General features: G+C 40.4%; 1 protein-coding gene across 1 annotated transcript in view; it reads right to left on the reverse strand.

Moving 5' to 3' along the window:
• The window catches only part of PKHD1 (PKHD1 ciliary IPT domain containing fibrocystin/polyductin), a 404,235-nt gene that overhangs the window by 332,553 nt on the left and 52,878 nt on the right, over nt 1-18,804 (reverse strand). Inside the window, exons 27-32 of the mRNA XM_027126840.1 lie at nt 17,168-17,298; nt 14,318-14,453; nt 11,357-11,552; nt 10,580-10,647; nt 7,317-8,909; nt 5,087-5,230 (exon numbers count right to left, since the gene is read on the reverse strand). Coding sequence (XP_026982641.1) covers nt 5,087-5,230; nt 7,317-8,909; nt 10,580-10,647; nt 11,357-11,552; nt 14,318-14,453; nt 17,168-17,298 — 2,268 coding nt within the window. The remainder of the gene's footprint in view (nt 1-5,086; nt 5,231-7,316; nt 8,910-10,579; nt 10,648-11,356; nt 11,553-14,317; nt 14,454-17,167; nt 17,299-18,804) is intronic.

Here is an 18,804-nt window from a genome sequence, read left to right on the forward strand (position 1 = left end):
ACTCATAGGGTAGGTGCAAGTTCAACCTTACAAGACAGTGCCATGTTGTTTCCAAAGTGGTTGTGTCATTTCACGTTCCTACCACCTATATTTATGACTTCCCGGTAACCCACATAATTGTCAGCACTTGGGATTATCAGACTCTTAATTTTGGCCAGTCCAGTGAGTATACAACAGCATCTCATTGTGGCCTTATTTTGAATTTTCATCATTACTTTTTAGGCTGAGCAAGTTTTTATATGTTTAGTAGTAACGTCTTTTCCCTTCTATGAAATTCCCATTTCTGTCATTTGCCTTTTATTCTAGTGGAATGCTTGTCTTTTCCTTATTGATTTGTGAGTTTTATATTCTGGGTACTAATCCTACGAGGTTATATGCTTACTAATACCTTCTCCAGATTTGTGGCTAGACTTTTCATTCTCTTTATGGGATCTCTTGATTAACAGAAGTTCTTGATTCTCATAGAGTTATGACTATTAACATTTCATAAAGAAGAATAGCAATGATTTGAAGCCCTCTGACCCTGAGCCCATTTCTTTCCAGGTCATGAGAAACAATGTAAAAAGCATCACCAAGCCAGACTGGCAATAACCTTTAACAGGAGGATGAACAAATCTCTACATGAGATGGTTTGGGAGCATCTCTGCCTGAAAACCTTAATAAAATAGAAAAGAAAAATTTCCTCTAGCCTTCTACCTCTGCAGCTAGCTTGTTCATGCAGGTACGTAACACATGTTATCAAGGGCTATGAGCTTGAAGCTAAGAGGCCTGCCTACATCACAGGGCTGCATGCAGCAAGGGATAAGACAAGTACATGAGAGGGTTTGCCGTTATTCAATCACACACAAATAGTATTATTATTGCTGGTATATTCCAAAGCACCTAACACATAGTAGGTTCTGTGACTGTGTTCCCAAAGAATTACAGCAATTAAAATGTCTGGAAAGTAAGAGTCTTGTATGGATAGAGGAAACATGAGAACTTTCCAGTTAGTAATGAAGAAAGAAAATTCTTCTTTTGTTAGAAGTACAATTTGGGGGAAAAGTAAAGATGATGACCCCAAAAGCAGCAACAGGACATTTTTTTTTTAACAGGACATTTTTAGAGCTCTACATTTCTTAACTTTTATTGAAGTATAGTTGATTTACAATATTATGTTAGTTTCAGGTGTACAGCATAGTGACTGCATATTTTTACAGATTATACTCAAGGAGCTCAGAAGAGAAATACTAAAATGTTTACTTGCTGTGAAGTTTCTGATACAGTAGGTCCCAAGGATTCGCACTGTTAACAAAATCCCAGGTGCTGCTACTGTTGCTGCTCCGGTAATAATATTTTTTCAGTAATTCTCAATAATAATATCATTGAGAAGCACTGTGTTAGAAGGACTGAAATTATTCAGCTTTCCCAAGGGCTGCCAGCTGATTAAGGTTGAAAAAAGTAGAGTGGGGAGCATTAGTAGGTAAAAGGATAGATTTCCCTGAGAAAGACAACTGTGAAACACTTGTATGGGTCGCTGCTGTGAAAGTGCCCGCTAAAAAGTCTTTTAAAATATAAGAGATTCTTAACTAAATTGGTTCTGTGCAATCCTATCTGAAAGTAGGGGAATTATTTAGTAGTTTTTAATAATTTATGAGACACACTCCTTTGACAATTCGATGTACACTGTAGACCTACTTCCTACAAAAAAAAATACACAATCATATTCTCAAAATGTCTTATCCAATTTCAGGGATACACAGAATCCCCAACTCCCATCCTGGATCTTAAGTAAGAAACCAGTAGAGTGACAAAGGATTAATCACCAAAATACACAAGCATCTCATGCAGCTCAATATCAAAAAAAACAAACAACCCAATCCAAAAATGGGCAGAAGACCTAAACAGACATTTCTCCAAAGAAGATATACAGACTGCCAACAAACACATGAAAGAATGCTCAACATCACTAATCATTAGAGAAATGCAAATCAAAACTACAAATGAGGTATCACCTCACACCAGTCAGAATGGTCATCATCAAAAAATCTAGAAACAATAAATGCTGGAGAGGATGTGGAGAAAAGGGAACGCTCTTGCACTGCTGGTGGGAATGTAAATTGATACATCCACTATGGAGAACAGCATGGAGGTTCCTTAAAAAACTACAAATAGAACTACCATATGACCCAGCAATCCCACTACTGGACATATACCCTGAAAAAACCATAATTCAAAAAGAGTCATGTACCACAATGTTCATTGCAGCACTATTTACAATAGCTAGGACATGGAAGCAACCTAAATGCCCACTGATAGATGAATGGATAAAGAAGATGTGGCACATGTATACAATGGAATATTACTCAGCCATAAAAAGAAACAAAATTGAGTTATTTGTAGTGAGGTGGATGGATCTAGAGTCTGTCATACAGAGTGAAGTAAGTCAGAAAGAGAAAAACAAATACCGTATGCTAACACATATATATGGAATCTTAAAAAAAAAAAACGGTTCTGACAAACCTAGAGGCAGGACAGGAATAAAGACGCAGACATAGAGAATGGACTTGTGGACATGGGGAGGGGGAAGTATAAGCTGGGACAAAGTGAGAGAGTGACATGGACATATATACACTACCAAATGTAAAACAGATAGCTAGTGGGAAGCAGCCCCATAGCACAGGGAGATCAGCTCCGTGCTTTGTGACCACCTAGAGGGGTAGGATAGGGAGGGTGGGAGGGAGATGCAAGAGGGAGGGGATATGGGGTATGTGTATACATATGGCTGATTCACTTTGTTGTGCAGCAGAAGCTAACACAACGTTGTAAAGCAATTATACTCCAATAAAGATGTTAAAAAAAAAAGAAACCAGTGGAGTTGGATTCCACCAGTTCCTCTCCATCTTTACAGACACTACTTAAAAGTCTTTTAAAAGACTTTTTTTATTTTGAATTTTATTTCATTTATTTTTTTATACAGAAGGCTCTGATTAACTATTTTATACATATTAGTGTATTTATGTCAATCCCAATCTCCCAATTCTTTTTTAATGAAAGAGGAAAATAAATTATCCATTTCCCCAGAGTAAATGAGCGGCCCTTGTACAATCAATGAGTGTTTGCTGACACCTAGTGACAATGGTAAAAGTTACAGCGCCTCACTCATGTTTTCCTCTTCTAAAAATCAAGGAATTTTGAGAATTCTTTTTCTAAATTTAATCAAATCTTTTAAAATATAATAATTTATTTTATTCCTCTCCTATGAGTTATAAAACTCCCAATAACACAATTTACCTGACCCTGAAACTTCACTGGTTTTTAGTTTGTACTTCTGGTTGAAACTAGATGTCTTGAAATAATAGCAAAGAGTTGATTAATTTAAATAGTGTATACGTGAAAGCCCCCCGCCCCTCCAAAAAAACTGTAGCAGTATTTGTTAAATATTAGGACCTAGAAATGGGGAGTCGGTTTTACGTTTCCACCATTTCCCAACTCCCGTATTTATTCTTTCATCGAACATTAATTTTGCACGTCCCCTAAGCCAGGACAGTTCTAGGCACAGGAGTTAGAACAGAGGAAGAAACAGACATATTAACTTCAACTTTCTACCATATCCTAAATTTCCTATTGTGGAATCTTAAGTAGAACAGATCTCTCATCTGTGATGTTCTGCTCATATACATGAGGTCATAGGACACTCGATTTCCACTATCGTAAGCAAGGATTCTTTCTCCTCTTCCCTCCTTTCCTCCTCCTCTCCTTCCTCCCAATCCCCACGGCCACCACCACCACTCCTCCTTCTGGTCTAAGACCATCCAATGTAACTGCCATCACAACAGTATTAGCCATCATGGAATTTTTGTCCAAGCTCAGAAGTGATGCTTTTATCACTGTAAATCTTTCACCAACATTCAAGTTGCAGACACAGAAATTAGGAATATAACTTAAAGCATTTTACAGAAAACATGAGTACAAATTATTTTTAAGTGCACAGGTATAAGATCTATGATTATGCAAACCAAATAACCACCTGGCTTAGCTGACCCTGTAGTGATAATAGTAATTTCATCCCTGAGACTTTTTTTTCTGAAGCTCAGTAGGTTATAAGCATGTGTTGTGAGCCCCATCATAGAAATATCAAAGCTTTGCACATTCCATTCTAAACCCTCCACCCCACAAAGACATGGCTTCCCGTGCCACAATTTATGTGATGGCTACAAAGCTTACAACAGTGAGAGATCGTGGTGTTTTACTGAGTAAGGGCTCAGGTAATTATCTGGACTTTACAGAATAGAAGGATAATGTTAATGTTGGCCTTTTTTTCCTATAATAAGATTCAAGACCTGAGCACACTAATATGCAAGAGCTCTCCAGCAGAATGATCTAATCCCTTCACTAGGACCTCCAGAAAGCAGACATTTTCAGCAGCCCCACCTCAGAACAAGACAAAATTGTTTTCTCCACGATGCCTAGGCTGTCACTGAAACTAGTATTCACCACTCAGAACTACTTTCTCCATCTTCATATGACTGCCGTCAAGAACACAGACCTACTAGAGAATGGACTTGAGGATATGGGGAGGGGGAAGGGTAAGCTGTGACAAAGTGAGAGAGTGGCATGGTCATATATACACTACCAAACGTAAGGTAGATAGCTAGTGGGAAGCACCCGCATAGCACAGGGAGATCAGCTCGGTGCTCTGTGACCACCTAGGGGGTGGGATAGGGAGGGTGGGAGGGAGGGAGACGCAAGAGGGAAGAGATATGGGAACATATGTTTATGTATAACTGATTCACTTTGTATAACTGATTCACTAACACACCACTGTAAAGCCATTATACTCCAATAAAGATGTTTAAAAAAAAAGAACATAGGTGATAAATGTTTTGTTGTCATTAACATGACAAAAGCTGTTATGACTCATCTTAACAGGTGGTCCCCAATTCTAACTACCATTTTAGATGGGGATCAGTGTATTTTTCCCCCCCAGGAACACATAGAAAAATTTAAAGTCAATACAGCATTAATTATCAAAAAAATGGAGTTAACCAAAGTATGTCATTTCCATATACACTCTTTAAAAAACGAATATGGCATTTTTCCTGACCATCCAGGGGCAGAACCAGGCAGCTGAAGGCAGACACTGTCGCGTTAGCCAAGACTTGGCAGGGAGCACCACACACGGCAGCTGAGATGTTCTCAGGAGAAAATCCTGCTCCAAACACATGCACGAGCCTTCCACCCAGGCAGCCTTTAAAGACAAAATGATGAGTTCACCATCATAGAGGCAAATCTTTCTTTACTCAGAATTCAAACCCATGCTTTCCTGCTCCCCTTCATTCTTTCTATGCCCTCCTGAGTCCACACACTGGCCTTAGATTCCCTGTTTTCTCAGTTTCTTCTCACTAAGCTCTGGCCTCCAAAGCCTGGAGCCCTTATTCTGTCAAACCCCAATAATTCAACAACCTATAAAACGTGTAAAAATTCCTATGTAGAAAAATAATGCTTATTTATCGTTCTTAAACTTTTTATACAGAAGAGTATAAAGTGAAAGAAAAACTTCCCCTAACTACTTATCTCACTCCCCAGAAGTAGCCATGTATAGAATTTCTTGTGAATTCTTCTTGAATTTTCTAAGCATATAGGTTTTTTTATACAAAGGGGTCATTCTATACATAATATTCTACAACTTTTTTTAAAAATTAGAAGTGTAGCATAAACATTTTTCCAAGTCTATATATACAGATCTAGCTCATCATTTTTATTTATTTTTTTTGCAGTATGCGGGCCTCTTACTGTTGTGGCCTCTCCCACTGTGGAGCACAGGCTCCGGACGCACAGGCTCAGCGGCCATGGCTCACGGGCCCAGCCGCTCCACGGCATGTGGGATCTTCCCGGACCGGGGCACAAACCCGTGTCCCCTGCATCGACAGGCGGACTCTCAACCACTGTGCCACCAGGGAAGCCCCCTAGCTCAGCATTTTAATAGCCACTTAGAATTCCATCATATGATTATTCCATAATTTATTGAGCAATCTTCCTATTGATTGATAGTTCCATAATTTCTCCTCTTTTTCTGCAATTAAGGATGGTGCAATGAACTATATATACTTATATGAGTAAAACTGGTGCAACTTCTTAGAAGTGGAATTGCTAGGTCAAAGGAAAAGTAAATTTTTAATTTTGACGAATACTGCCAAATTTCTCTCCAAAATAATGTTGCCCCAGTTTATACTCCTACCTGCTGTGTAAGAAGAGTACCTGTTTGATGGGTAAAATCATGTCAGTTCTTAACAGACAACATGTTTTGCTTCAGTCTGAAAATCAATAAAGGAAAATGTCAGCTGACATCTGAAAATGTCAGATGTGCAGAGACCTCTAGTCTACATTGAGATAGAGGTCTAGTTTCTCCTGCCTTCAATGTCAAATCTAGGTGGTATTTACACAGCTACCTGACAAACTTTTTGCTTGGGTGCATTCTTACCCTTCCTCTCTCACCATAAAAGTCATGGATTCCTAGAGAGTTGAAAGGGGAACAAGGGAGCATCCAGCCCCAAACCCTTTATCAAATAAGAAATCTGAGGCTTAAAAAAGTTACCCAGCTAAGATAGTGACAGACTCAGGACCAAACCCCAATCCCCGTAGCATCCCGCCCAGCTGAGGCCAGACATATTTGTTCCAAGAAATGGCTTGGTTCGTACTTCATCAGTCTAGGATCCTGCTCCCATAATTACTTCTAACCTTTCTGTATCACAATCATATTTGAGCTATCTCAAGTGTAGTAAGACATTAAGGGGACAGAAACCCAAACCATCACTGGAAGAAAAGGCAAGGCAAATATCAATACATCTAAAAGAAGAAAAAGTTCAACCAATGAAATCATACTGTGCAATTGGCTTATTATTGGTGGAGTATGAATTCATCTGTGAAATAGTACAAAATGATAAAAATTAATCATATTTAATAAGTTTAAAACAATTCAAATTGGCAGATAGGTTTAAAAATAAATGAAGGCATTTATGTTCTACTTAAATGATCAAATTATGAGCTCTTACAAATGGTATTACTTAAAGCACAAATTAAAGCGGGTTAATGTATCAAATTAAAATACAATCAAACACTTAGAGAATATGCACAATCTCCTCGATAAAAAACAAAGCCTCATAAATGGAGCATGACAAAGTTTTAGGAGGAAGCTGGGGCTGTAAGAGGAAAACCAGCTTCTCTCTCCTTCTGTCATTCAGACTGACGTTGATTTCCTACCTCACAGAGTAGGGACAGGAGCTACTGATCCACTTATATAAAGAAAGCTCTTCTGCCTCATCTGCCTGACTTACCGAAGTTCTCGGTCACTGCTGTAACGGTCACTCTGGATGTGAACACCAGGATAGATGAGGCCCACCCTCTCAGGTGGTCATAACCTCTGACTTGGTACTCCCCGACAGGAAGGGATGGGACCACACACTGGAGAAGGGTACGGTTGCCAGAGACACCCACACAGGGGAATATCCCAATAAAAATGTCAACGTTCGCAGCTCCTGAGATCCCGGCCACTGAAAACGTTAAGACGTCATCAGTCTGAGAAACTGAGAGCAATTCGGGGGTGAAGGCGTCGCTGTAACCAATGACGCCCACCTGGTAAGAAAGTCCATCTACCTCTATGACCAGGGCAACGGAGCCATTCCCTGCAGGAACAGCGCACTGGATGAGCTCAGAGCTGAGGTTCACAGTCAGGCAGGCCTGCTGGCCAATGTAGACTAAAGTGGAGTTCCGTCCCCTCAGGGCTGTACCCTCCAAGGTCAAGAGGCTTCCACCATGGAGGCTGAAATTCTTGGGGAAATAATGAAACACTTGAGGCAAAATGTGGAAGTGTCTGTGAACGTGACCAGAGCAAGCATACCCATATCTCGTATGAAGAACCGACAGGTAGTGGGGTCCTGGGGCCAAGCCACTGATACAGCACGCCACGTGGGTTGTATTAAAGGAAGTCACAGGGCAAGGAAGGCGACCATCCACAAACACCATTGGTTCATCAGCCGCGGTACCTAACCTCTGACCCCTCATCAGCACTGTGGTCAGAGACCCACTGATGGTTGTGGTCCAGGCGTCCACGACAGGAGTTGTCTCTTCACACAAGAAAAGAGTGCAATTCCCCTGACAGGCGCTGGGCAGCCCATTAACCAGGACAGTAACATTCAGGGTGAAGGAAGCACCAGGCAAGGGGTTACCCGCCGGGGTAATCCGACAGAGGACCGTCTGGTCCCCCAAACTCAAAATCACACAAGTGAAAGGACCTGAAATGTCAACCTGAACTGACCTCCTGCTGGAATTGAGAGCCAAGCCCCTCACCGTGAGTACTGTCCCTCCACAAGTGGACCCAAGTGTTGGGGAAATGGCTGTTATCTGAGGCAACACCACAAATTGCTGGGGCACCGCAGACATGTCAGCAAACCCCATCTGCCTCTGACGTACTTGGAGAGGATAGATGCCCGCCTCCAAACTGTGAAGAGGAAAAGCGCACCCAGACAGGCTTGTGTTGCTACTGGGAGACTGGGTCTCAACATCACAGCTCAAGTTCCCCAGAAGGACCTCTGAGTTGGAGAGATTCTGCCCTTCCACGTAGAGCCTCAGGCTGTGATTTGTGATTTCTCCTCGCGTGGCTGTGACCACCGGGGTTGCTGCCATTTCATATGTGAAGATGAAGCCCTTCCCCACCAGGCTTGGCAAAGGTTGGTAGGGGAAGGGCTGGCTGCCAGCCCAGACCTCCACAGGGGCTGGGGCACCAGGCGGCAGGGGGGCTGGCGGGGTCTCACACCAGACGTTCGTCTCCGTTGAGTTCACAATGTCACAGGACCGATTGCCCACAAGCACCCAAACCAAAGCTGGGTCCCTGCTGAACCCTCTTCCTGAGATGCTGAGGATGGTTCCACCTAAAGCACAAATATTGAGAATAAAACTGAAAAGCTGATATTTCAGAACTAGGAACTCACAGCCCCTATGTGAGCCCCAGCAGGACCAAGTAAAAGGTGGGGTAAGTGTTAGTGAAAGTATCTCACCTCACCCATCAATGTTGATGTGTGATCATTTTGGCAGGAGTCAGATGCGCTAAATTTCACATGATAGTAAAACAATATAAATTGTCCTATAAGAGGAATGTTTATACTATTTAAGACAAAATTTCCAAGTATGTTTATAGATCCTTAGAAACCTCCATCAACTTGGACACTAATGAAAAATCAAATTTCTTGAAGTGCTCTTGTCATCTGCTATATTACCTTAACATGTCAGTCTATATGATTCTACAAATTATTATGTAGAAAGAGGATATGTATATTTCATATACATATGTACACAACATATACATAATGAAAAATCAAATTCTTTAGTCTTCTTGTCATCTGTTGTATTACCTGCCCTAATATTCTGTATTATTCTCTATGTTATTATGTAGTATATATGTATATTGTTCTATATATATTAAACTTACTAATGAAAAATCTAATTTGTTGAAGTCTTCTACTTATCTTCTATATTATTCTATGTAATATTCCAGTATTCCATATATTATGTAGTCGTGTGTGTGTGTATATGACATATCAAGAAGAACTGAAACATTGAAGCATGCTTGTAATTGTGCTGCTGTATTCATAGACATCGTCTCACTTTCTAGTTGAGGCACAATCAAATCCCATCTTCAGGACAGGGATGGGGGCAACGTACCCCTTATCATTACCAAATCAGTGGTATAGCCAAGCAGCTTTAAAAAGGATTATACTATGTTCAAGAAGGAGAATGTACCTACTGTATAGCACAGGGAACTACTCAATACTCTGCAATGGCCTATATGGGAAAAGAATCTTAAAAAGAGTGGATATATGTATGTGTATAACTAATTCACTTTGATATACACCTGAAACTAACACAACATTGTAAATCAACTATACCCCAATCAAAAAAATTTTTTTAAAGGATAATGTGTTATTTCATCCACTATTACAATGATTATCACAGGCAAATACATAGCTTTCAGTTTTTTCTGAAAATGAGTAGTTTTCTAGATTTCTCTATTTGTCCTGTCCTGACATCTCCCACGTTGACATTTGTGTTTCTGACTCTGTCTCGTCCTTCATCTACATCCCTAGAGCAAGCGAAGACATCAAAGACTCATGCCTCTTGCCCTTGCACATGCAGTATAAAAACGGCTAACTCAGGAAGCTCTTCTCTCATTTACTACTGTTGTTTTTTTAATCAAAATATAGTTTATCTACAATATTGTGTTCATTTCTGATGTACAGCAAAGTGATTCGGTGATATGTACTCGAGATGCGCCACTTTTTAGATGTTTCAGCCTCCTTCTATTAGGAAAAAGGAAAACCAGGCACATCTCCTTTAAAGAATTAAAAATTCTTTAATTTCCTGAACTCACTGGGCTAAGGGATCCTGAGTTTTCACACCTTCCAAAGTACATCACTCAGTTCCCAGTGCAGGGGAAAGCACCTCTCCCTGCAGCCCCTTCTCTGGTCTCACCAGGAACAAACTCTGAATATCCAGGGAGTAGACTTGCTGAATAAATAATACCAGTCAGGTCAAAGCCACTCACCCAGAATGGACCCACAGCAAGGCTGGACGCTGAAGACTTCTGTGATGTACTCGATGTGAAGATCCACACTATAGAAAATGGGGAGATGGTCATGAAATAACTGAGAGTCAGAAAAAAAAGAGAAAAGAAGGCACGAGACAGCCGAGATGTATGTATTGGGGGGAGAAGAAGAAAGAAAGGGGGCTGCGATGGAGAGCACAGGTGAGGGGCACAGTCCACCAGAGAAGGAAGGAAACATGAAGAAGAGAAGCTAAGTGCGATATTTTCCTGCTCCAATATCAAGTGGGCACATCAGCCTCATAGAGTTTAGCTACTTTCTGGAATGAAGCAAGGGAACTTCTGCAGAAATACTGGGCAGGGGGACTTCAGGGTAAAGAGGACTGAGCACGGCTTGTGCAGTAATTGAAGCCATTTATTCAAAGCCCAAGACACTGTTATTATTAAAGGTCTTAGTGAAATCACAATCTCTTATTAAGCGCAGACTCTTCCTCCTCACATAGAGATGCCCATCCCATCTCACCCCAACCCAACTGAGAGACATGACATCTTAGTTCCAGAAAGTTCTCCTTTCCCCAACTAGTAAGCCAAAAACTAGTCTTGAGAGTGAACTGTCCTGTAGGGTCTCCAAGATTTGTTCAAATTTTAGGGTTCTCATATGTTTATCCCTTAACTTCAGAAGAAGAAGAAAAAATAAAGACCTAACTCAAAACTAGAATTCCTCAACTGAATCGCTAGACCATCAACAGACTTAAAATGAATGGCAAGGGTCCACCTCACCCTTGTGCATGAATGTGGGCCCCATTGATGGAGACTGAGATTCCGTGGAGCCCAGCAGGCAGCGGGGGCAGCACCACCTCCAGGCCCTGAGCTGCCTGCGCTCGGACCCGAGCTCTGGTGTCCCCAATGTGGACTTGGACATCCAAATCCGTATGGTTCATTGGCAGCACCATTCCAATGGAAAGGGTCTCACCTCCTGTGTTGAAAAGAATCCATTAGCCCCTGTGAAGTGGATTTGTGGTCTCAACCGTCTATTCAATTCTAAGATTAGCTTTTGAGATTAAACACGTGGTTAGCCCTGTGCATAATACTCTGATTAAGAGTTTTAATGCCGGGAATTCCCTGGCAGTCCAGTGGTTAGGACTTGGCGCTTTCACTGCTGGAACCAGGTTTGATCGTTGGTCAGGGAACTAAATAAGATCCTGCAAGCTGTGCAGCATGGCCAAAACAAATAAAATAAAAATAATTTGAAAAAGCTTTTAATGCCAACCTAATTTTTATCATGAAATTTACAACTCATTTAATAGAGCTACAGCCTATAACTTCAAGGGCATAGAAAGAAAAATTGTCAGGACAATTGTACACAAGAGGCATTAATTCACATCCATACAAAGGCAAATCAAGTAGCTATGATGGTCTTCATAACCAGAAAATAACACCCCATGTCCTTTTTGTAGCCTCTACTTTTCTGAAGATAAAAGTCTAAAGCTCTGTCTTGATTATGCACCGAGCCCTGTAGCAGTGCTATACATGAGCGCAGTCATTCGCAGTTACAGAGCCCTTTCACCCACATTATCCCATTTGACCCTCACACTGTCCTGATAACATATGCAGGGCAGTTAGCAGGACTGGCATTTTGCTTTTGAGGAAACTAAGGCTCAGTAGCCCAGGTCTCAGAGCTGATTAATGGAAATGTGAGGGCCTGAGTCCAGTCTTGTATCTCAATGCCTTTTTAGTTTATTAGCAACTCTACTAAAATGCCATGTATACTACGGACACTTCATTTTATCTCATATATGTATTGAGTATCAAGAGGAACAGATATGGCTATCAGATGTTAAATGAAGTTTCGCAGGGTATGTAAAGCAGATAGGCTCTAAAAGGTTATAGAAAATCTGCTTATTGGGGCTATATTTAAAACAATTAGGTGTGTAAGAATTTGAATTTGGCACTGGCGGACTTTTCAGCTAATGGATCCCAGCCTGCTGTGAAGAAGGAAACCACATGGGGCCAATGTAGAGAGGCCATCTTTGGCCCATTTATACAACACCCAGTATCTGGCAGAATGATGGTGCTCACTTCAATAAAGCATTTATTGAGTGCTACTCTGTGTTAGTTCCTGGGCTAGGTACTTTTACCTATTGATACTTTATCTCCATTTTTCCCAATAACGTTGAAAGACTTATTCCTACCTAACAGTTGGAGAAGCTAAAGATAAAGGAAGTTAAGTATTGTGCCCAAGGAGTGGTTGAGCTGGAATTCATTCAGATCAGGTGCTGACAGCAAAAAATCACACTACTGGTCTCTCACATCAAATCCTTCCTCCTCCTTCCCTGCCCCTCTTCTTTTCTCTTTGATTTCATCTTGGCTCTATTGTCATCAGCAGCAGCAGCATCTCCTGGATGGAGATACGTAGCTCTCCAACTTTCAAAAGAAACTTTCCCAACAGGGCACCACTCACTGTGGGTTTTATAACAAGTTCTTCTTTATTCTGCCTGTAGAAAGATCTCATTGCAAATGTAAATCCTGCAAATAATGCATCATGTTGTATATATCAATAACATGATCTCCTTGGGCTCTTGGTCAATTGTCAAGCTAATCTGAGATGCCTTTGAGGCACTGATGCAATGTATTTATTCTTTTCATTATAGGTGGGAAATTTTATTAAGAGCCAAAATCACTGAAATCTGAATAGAACACGGAGCTCCCTCCTCCCTTTTCTACTTCGTTGGGAAGAATCTATACCACTAAGGAATCTTACACACTTTGGTCGCCTCAGGCAGCAAATTCTTCTTCTGCACTATCTGAGCTGAGTAATATTGAGAAGCTAAAGGACACCTCCCTTTATGTACTCTTGAGCAATGGAAAATGAAAATAGTACCAGAAAAATTGAGTCCAGGCTGTTTCTTTAGGAAATTTGATGGTCTTGTATAATAAACCCTTAGACATGTCTGCCATAAACTCTGTCAACTGGCACCCAATTAACCAGAACACAGTGCTACCTGCTACTTTTCTAAATCTATATGTTATGACATGATAATAAATTGTCATAATTCCATCCAGTCATATCATCTGAATCATCAAAGAAAGATTAAATCATTTCACGTAGTTGGATGCTAAATAATACACTCTTTATATATATGTCTCTCAAGGAACAAGTTAATCAGAATATACTATTTTCTAATCATATCAAATAACTGCTATAAAAGGACCTGCTGCCCCAAATGCTATTTTACAATAAACTGTAAGTGGCTGCGTGCCTGGAATCTGCAACCAGACTGCCTGAGTTCAAATCCCCACTCTGGTACTTACTACCAGGTTGTTACTACCAAGTAACATCTTAAACAAGTAACTTATTCTCTCTGTTCTTTAGTTTCCTAATCTGTAAACTGAGGCTAATAACTCTATAAATTAATGACAAAGATTAATGTCTACTATATGTCTGTGCTATTACTATTGGCACATAGTAGGTACACAATACATATTTACTGAATTTTTAACTTCGAATTCCCATGTCATTTTCAGGATAGAAATGGTCCCAATTTTACAGAGAGAAAAATAGATATAAGGAAATTTATTCAATGATGGCTAAGAGGACAAAATCAGTCTCCAGGTTTTCAGAAAAATAACTTCCATCCAAAATATAATACTATCTTCAATAAAATTAATAGGCCATTGTTTTGCCTTTTTATACAATCAGTGCTCTAAGCTGAAAAGATCCTGCAGGATCAGGTAGTTTACCTGCTATGCTGCTTCTGTTTCTGCTGAGAGACACAATTACTGGATTTAAAGAGGAGACGTAAGTAAATGCCTTGGGAAGAACCACAGAATGGTCCCCTCTGATCACAGTCACATTCACTGTAGGTCCATCTTCCCCCTGAAAAATTAATTTTTAAAATCAAAACTCTGGGGACTCCCCTGGTGGTCCAGTGGTAAAGAATCCACCTTCCAATGCAGGGGACGCGGGTTCAATCCCTGGTCGGAGAACTAAGATCCCACATGCCGCGGCACAACTAAGCCCACGCGCCACAACTATTGAGCTCTTGCATCTCAACGAGAGAGCCCATGTGCTGCAAACTACAGAGCCCACTCACCCTGGAGCCCTTGCGCCACAACTAAAGAGAGAAAACCCACATGCCACAACTAGAGAGAAGCCCGGGTGCCGCAACGAAGAGACCACACACCATAACAAAAGGTCCCACATGCCTCAACGAAGATCCCGTGTGCCACAACTAAGACCCAACACAGCCAAAAAATTAAGGAAAATAAATAAATAGTTTTTAAAAAATAAAATAAAAACTCTGTAAATAAGACTGAGTTGAGCAAAGTCCATACAGAATTAGTTTAAAGGGTTAATTTCAAGAAAATTGTTTTTAAAGACTATATTTGCTACTTTGAAGTCTCTCTCTGTGTCTCTCTGTGTCTCTCTGTCTCTGTCTCTCTCACATGCACACACACTCACAGTGACAAGTGCTTAGAATAGGCAAGTGCAGCATCCAACAGATTAAAGAGTAAAGAAGAATGATTTGCAATTAACACACCAATTGGTTCTGCAAAAAAAACGCAATTTCAAATAAACATCTATATCTAGCTAAACTACCCATCAAGTGTGAGAGTACTTTGAGATACTTAAGTACTAAGAAAACTTCCCTCCCACATTTTCTTTCTTGGGATATTTCTTAAGGCTATTATCTTACAAAATAAGCAATAACCAAAAAAAGAGAAAAAAAACTCCAAGAAACAGTGAAGCTACTCAGGAGAGCAGTCAAGGGAATAAATCTAGAAAACACCAAGTTAGATTGAAGCAGAAGAAGAGGGAGCTTCAACAAAAAAAAGCAACTGATATAATGAAATATTTTTTAAGACAGAGAATTTTTATAATAAGGAAGACATGTAAAAAAAAAAACTCTAGGGACTTCCCTGGTGGCACAGTGGTTAAGAATCCGCCTGCCAATGCAGGGGACACAGGTTTGAGCCCTGGTCCAGGAAAATCCCACATGCCGCGGAACAACTAAGCCCATACGCCACAGCTACTGAGCCCGCATGCCACAACTACTAAGGCCCACACGCCTAGAGCCCGTGCTCCGCAACAAGAGAAGCCACCACAATGAGAAGCCCATACACCACAACGAAGAATAGCCCCCACTCACCGCAACTAAAGAAAGCCCACGCACAGCAACGAAGACCCAACACAGCCCCAAAAAAAACAAATAAATAAATTTATAAAGTAAAAAACTCTAAGAAAAAGACAAACTATAAAAAATATATATTGCCTGATTCTGTCAGTATCATTCAAATAGTTTAATAATGTAAATATGGTTTATTGATTTAACCAACAAATGACACTGTAACTATATTCAAAGGAATTTAAAGTGGTTGTTTCAGAAAGGGGGACTGAAGAATGGGGAAGTGGGTATGAGAGAGTATGATTGTCTTACTATTTTCTTTTGAACTTTGCATGTATTGCTTTGTTCAATTAAAAGTTGGCTTTCCTAATTTTTATTCTCTCTAGTAAAAGAAATTCAAACAGTACAAATTTTACCCATTAAAATAGTAAATATAGCTAAAGTGCTGATACTCAATGTTGGCCAAGGCACCAGAAATCAGACACCCACACAGCGATGGTGAGAGTATTATTTAAAAAGAGTTTCAGACAACTGGATATCCATGTCAAAAGCTTTATACCTCTGTGCTGTTGTTGTTGGCACATAGTAAGTACACAGGAAATTTTGGAAATTATCTAAATGTCCAATAATGGGAAATATACAAATTATAACACAAACATATTAGAATTGCATGCAGTTTATATATAAAAGCTAACATTTAATAATATTTGAATAACTGGAGGAGATAAAAATATGGGACCAGAGATCAAAGATTACTCTGAACCCTCTCTTCTTCCAGAGATCTTTATTGTTCAGCAGACAGCCTTCTTTGGGGGTCATGGATGTGCTAGGAATCTTGATGGCACTGAAGTGAACTCTGAATAGAGCATGACTCTCACCCACAGCACCAGGGAAGGGTCTGGACCAAAAACTCTTATGCCATCTATGGGATAGCACCAGCTGAAGAGGGATGGGAAAGCTAAGGGACTTGTTTTTAAGAAACAAGGGAAGCAGTAGGGACTAACTAGGAAGCTATTTCATAGGAACCAGACATTCTAGAGGATTCCAAGTTCCACCAGTCACATCCATGCCAGAAAACAAAATTGCTAATGAAAACTAAGTTATTTGTTTACTTGAGAAAGAAGCATGATTCTAAGATATATGTCTTGCAAACCAACACTCAGAATGTGCACTAGGTAAATATATTTATTCTGTGGCACTAATACTCATTAAGAGTATGGACTGGGACTGCCTGGTTGTCTTCTTTTAAAAGAAATTAACTGATGCTAATTACAAGCCCCATTGGCGGGGTCAGCTTCCCAGTTCATAACAGAAGTGCTTCCATGTAAGCAACATAAGCATGCTCTCATGATGAAAACGTCATGTCCATTAACTTAGTTCTAAGGAACGATTCACTGACAACCTTACACTACATGTTAACAATGGTCACTCACTCAGAGAGGAAATGCCAAAAGATTCCACTTACCTTGGGTGGAACTTTGCATTGAATTCTTCGTGAATTGCTTGTGGTGACATTAATGGCACAAAACTGGGATCCAAATAAAACCAGGCTAACATCTTCCAAACTAGAGCCTCGGATGGTGGCCCAGAGCCCTCCTGTACAAAAGCAGCATTTTCAGATAGGACACACAGCCGTACAGACAGACAACAATTAATTATCCACAAGAGAAATAAATGAAATCAAAATATGAAACTCCTTAGTCAAAACACAAGGCATGTTCAAACTGAAGAAAAAGACTAAAGTTAAAAATATCAACTACTAAATGAGATGGGAGATACAGTGACTGAAGGGCAGAGAGAAGGAGATATTTAAGAATAAAACATAGAGATAAAACACAGACATGGAACAGAGAAGTAGAGTATCAATAGATGGTCTCTGGAAACTGCTTCTGCTCCAGATTTCTGAACATCATCCCTGCCAATTCTATAAAACATACTCTCTTCCCAAGAAACCAGTATAAGAGAGCAAGTATAAGACAGTAGATAGAGCAGGGGGCCCAGAGTCAGGGCTATAGACTGCTCTACCACTTAGAGCAGGTCATTTGCATTATTGTCCCTGAGTTCACTGGTCCTCATCTCCCTCAACTTTTTTTTTTTTTTGGCCATGCCACTCGGCTTGCAGGATCTTAGCTCCCCGACCAGGGATTGAACCCGGCCCTCAGCAGTGAAAGCTCAGAGTCCTAACCACCGGACCACCAGGGAATTCCCACTCCCTCATCTTTAAATGACAGCCTTAACCCTTCCAGCTTTGTGATTCGATACCACACAGACTATGTTCTGGTCTCCATAATGATATAGAAGGGACTGTCATTGTCACCAAGTGCCGCCAGGATTTCTGTACTGACCACTGAGGAGGAGCAACCACAGAAATCCCCATCTCCTCACCACAAACGTCAGTAAGAGAAGGAATGGCACCAATCGCACTGATATCACGGCACACAATACCATTTGGAGGACCAGCCCTTGATCCAGCTGATGGACAGGAAGCCCACTTATTGTTGATCAGCAACGATTCTGGTCTGCCATCTTTCCAGAAAGGGATATAAAAGAGGCAGTGAAGCCACCAAATGGAGACACATATCCCATGCCAGTGGGGAGAGGCCACAGAAGCAAGGTTGTCATTCCCCAATGTGTCAGGGTGAGATAGGAAATTTATACAACCTGATGAAACTCTTGCAGGAGCATGTGACTAAGTGGAATATTACCCTGAAGTTAAATATATAAACATGCCCTTAAGATTCAGGACAAGACTACAATAAACTTCTAAGTTAAAGAATAACATTGAGGAAGAGCCAACATACATTAGCAACATAAAAGATACTATATCTGGAAACAATCTTGACAAGAACAATTCAAGAGTATGAAGAAATGTGAAGAAAGCTTTGAAATGCTGCTGACAAACGTAACAGATGAGTTAAAACTTAAATAAGAAAACTAAAGTAAACGTATGGAAAGAGTTAACATTGTAAGGTGGCATATCTTTCTTTTTTTTTCTTTTTGAATTTTATTTTATTTTTTATACAGCAGGTTATTAGTTATCTATTTTATACATATTAGTGTATACATGTCAATCCCAATCGCCCAATTCATACCACCACCACC

Source organism: Aethalodelphis obliquidens, unplaced genomic scaffold, assembly GCF_003676395.1.
Source record: "Aethalodelphis obliquidens isolate GAN/ISIS:26980383/991018 unplaced genomic scaffold, ASM367639v1 scaffold31, whole genome shotgun sequence".
Taxonomy (NCBI): Eukaryota; Metazoa; Chordata; class Mammalia; order Artiodactyla; family Delphinidae; genus Aethalodelphis; species Aethalodelphis obliquidens.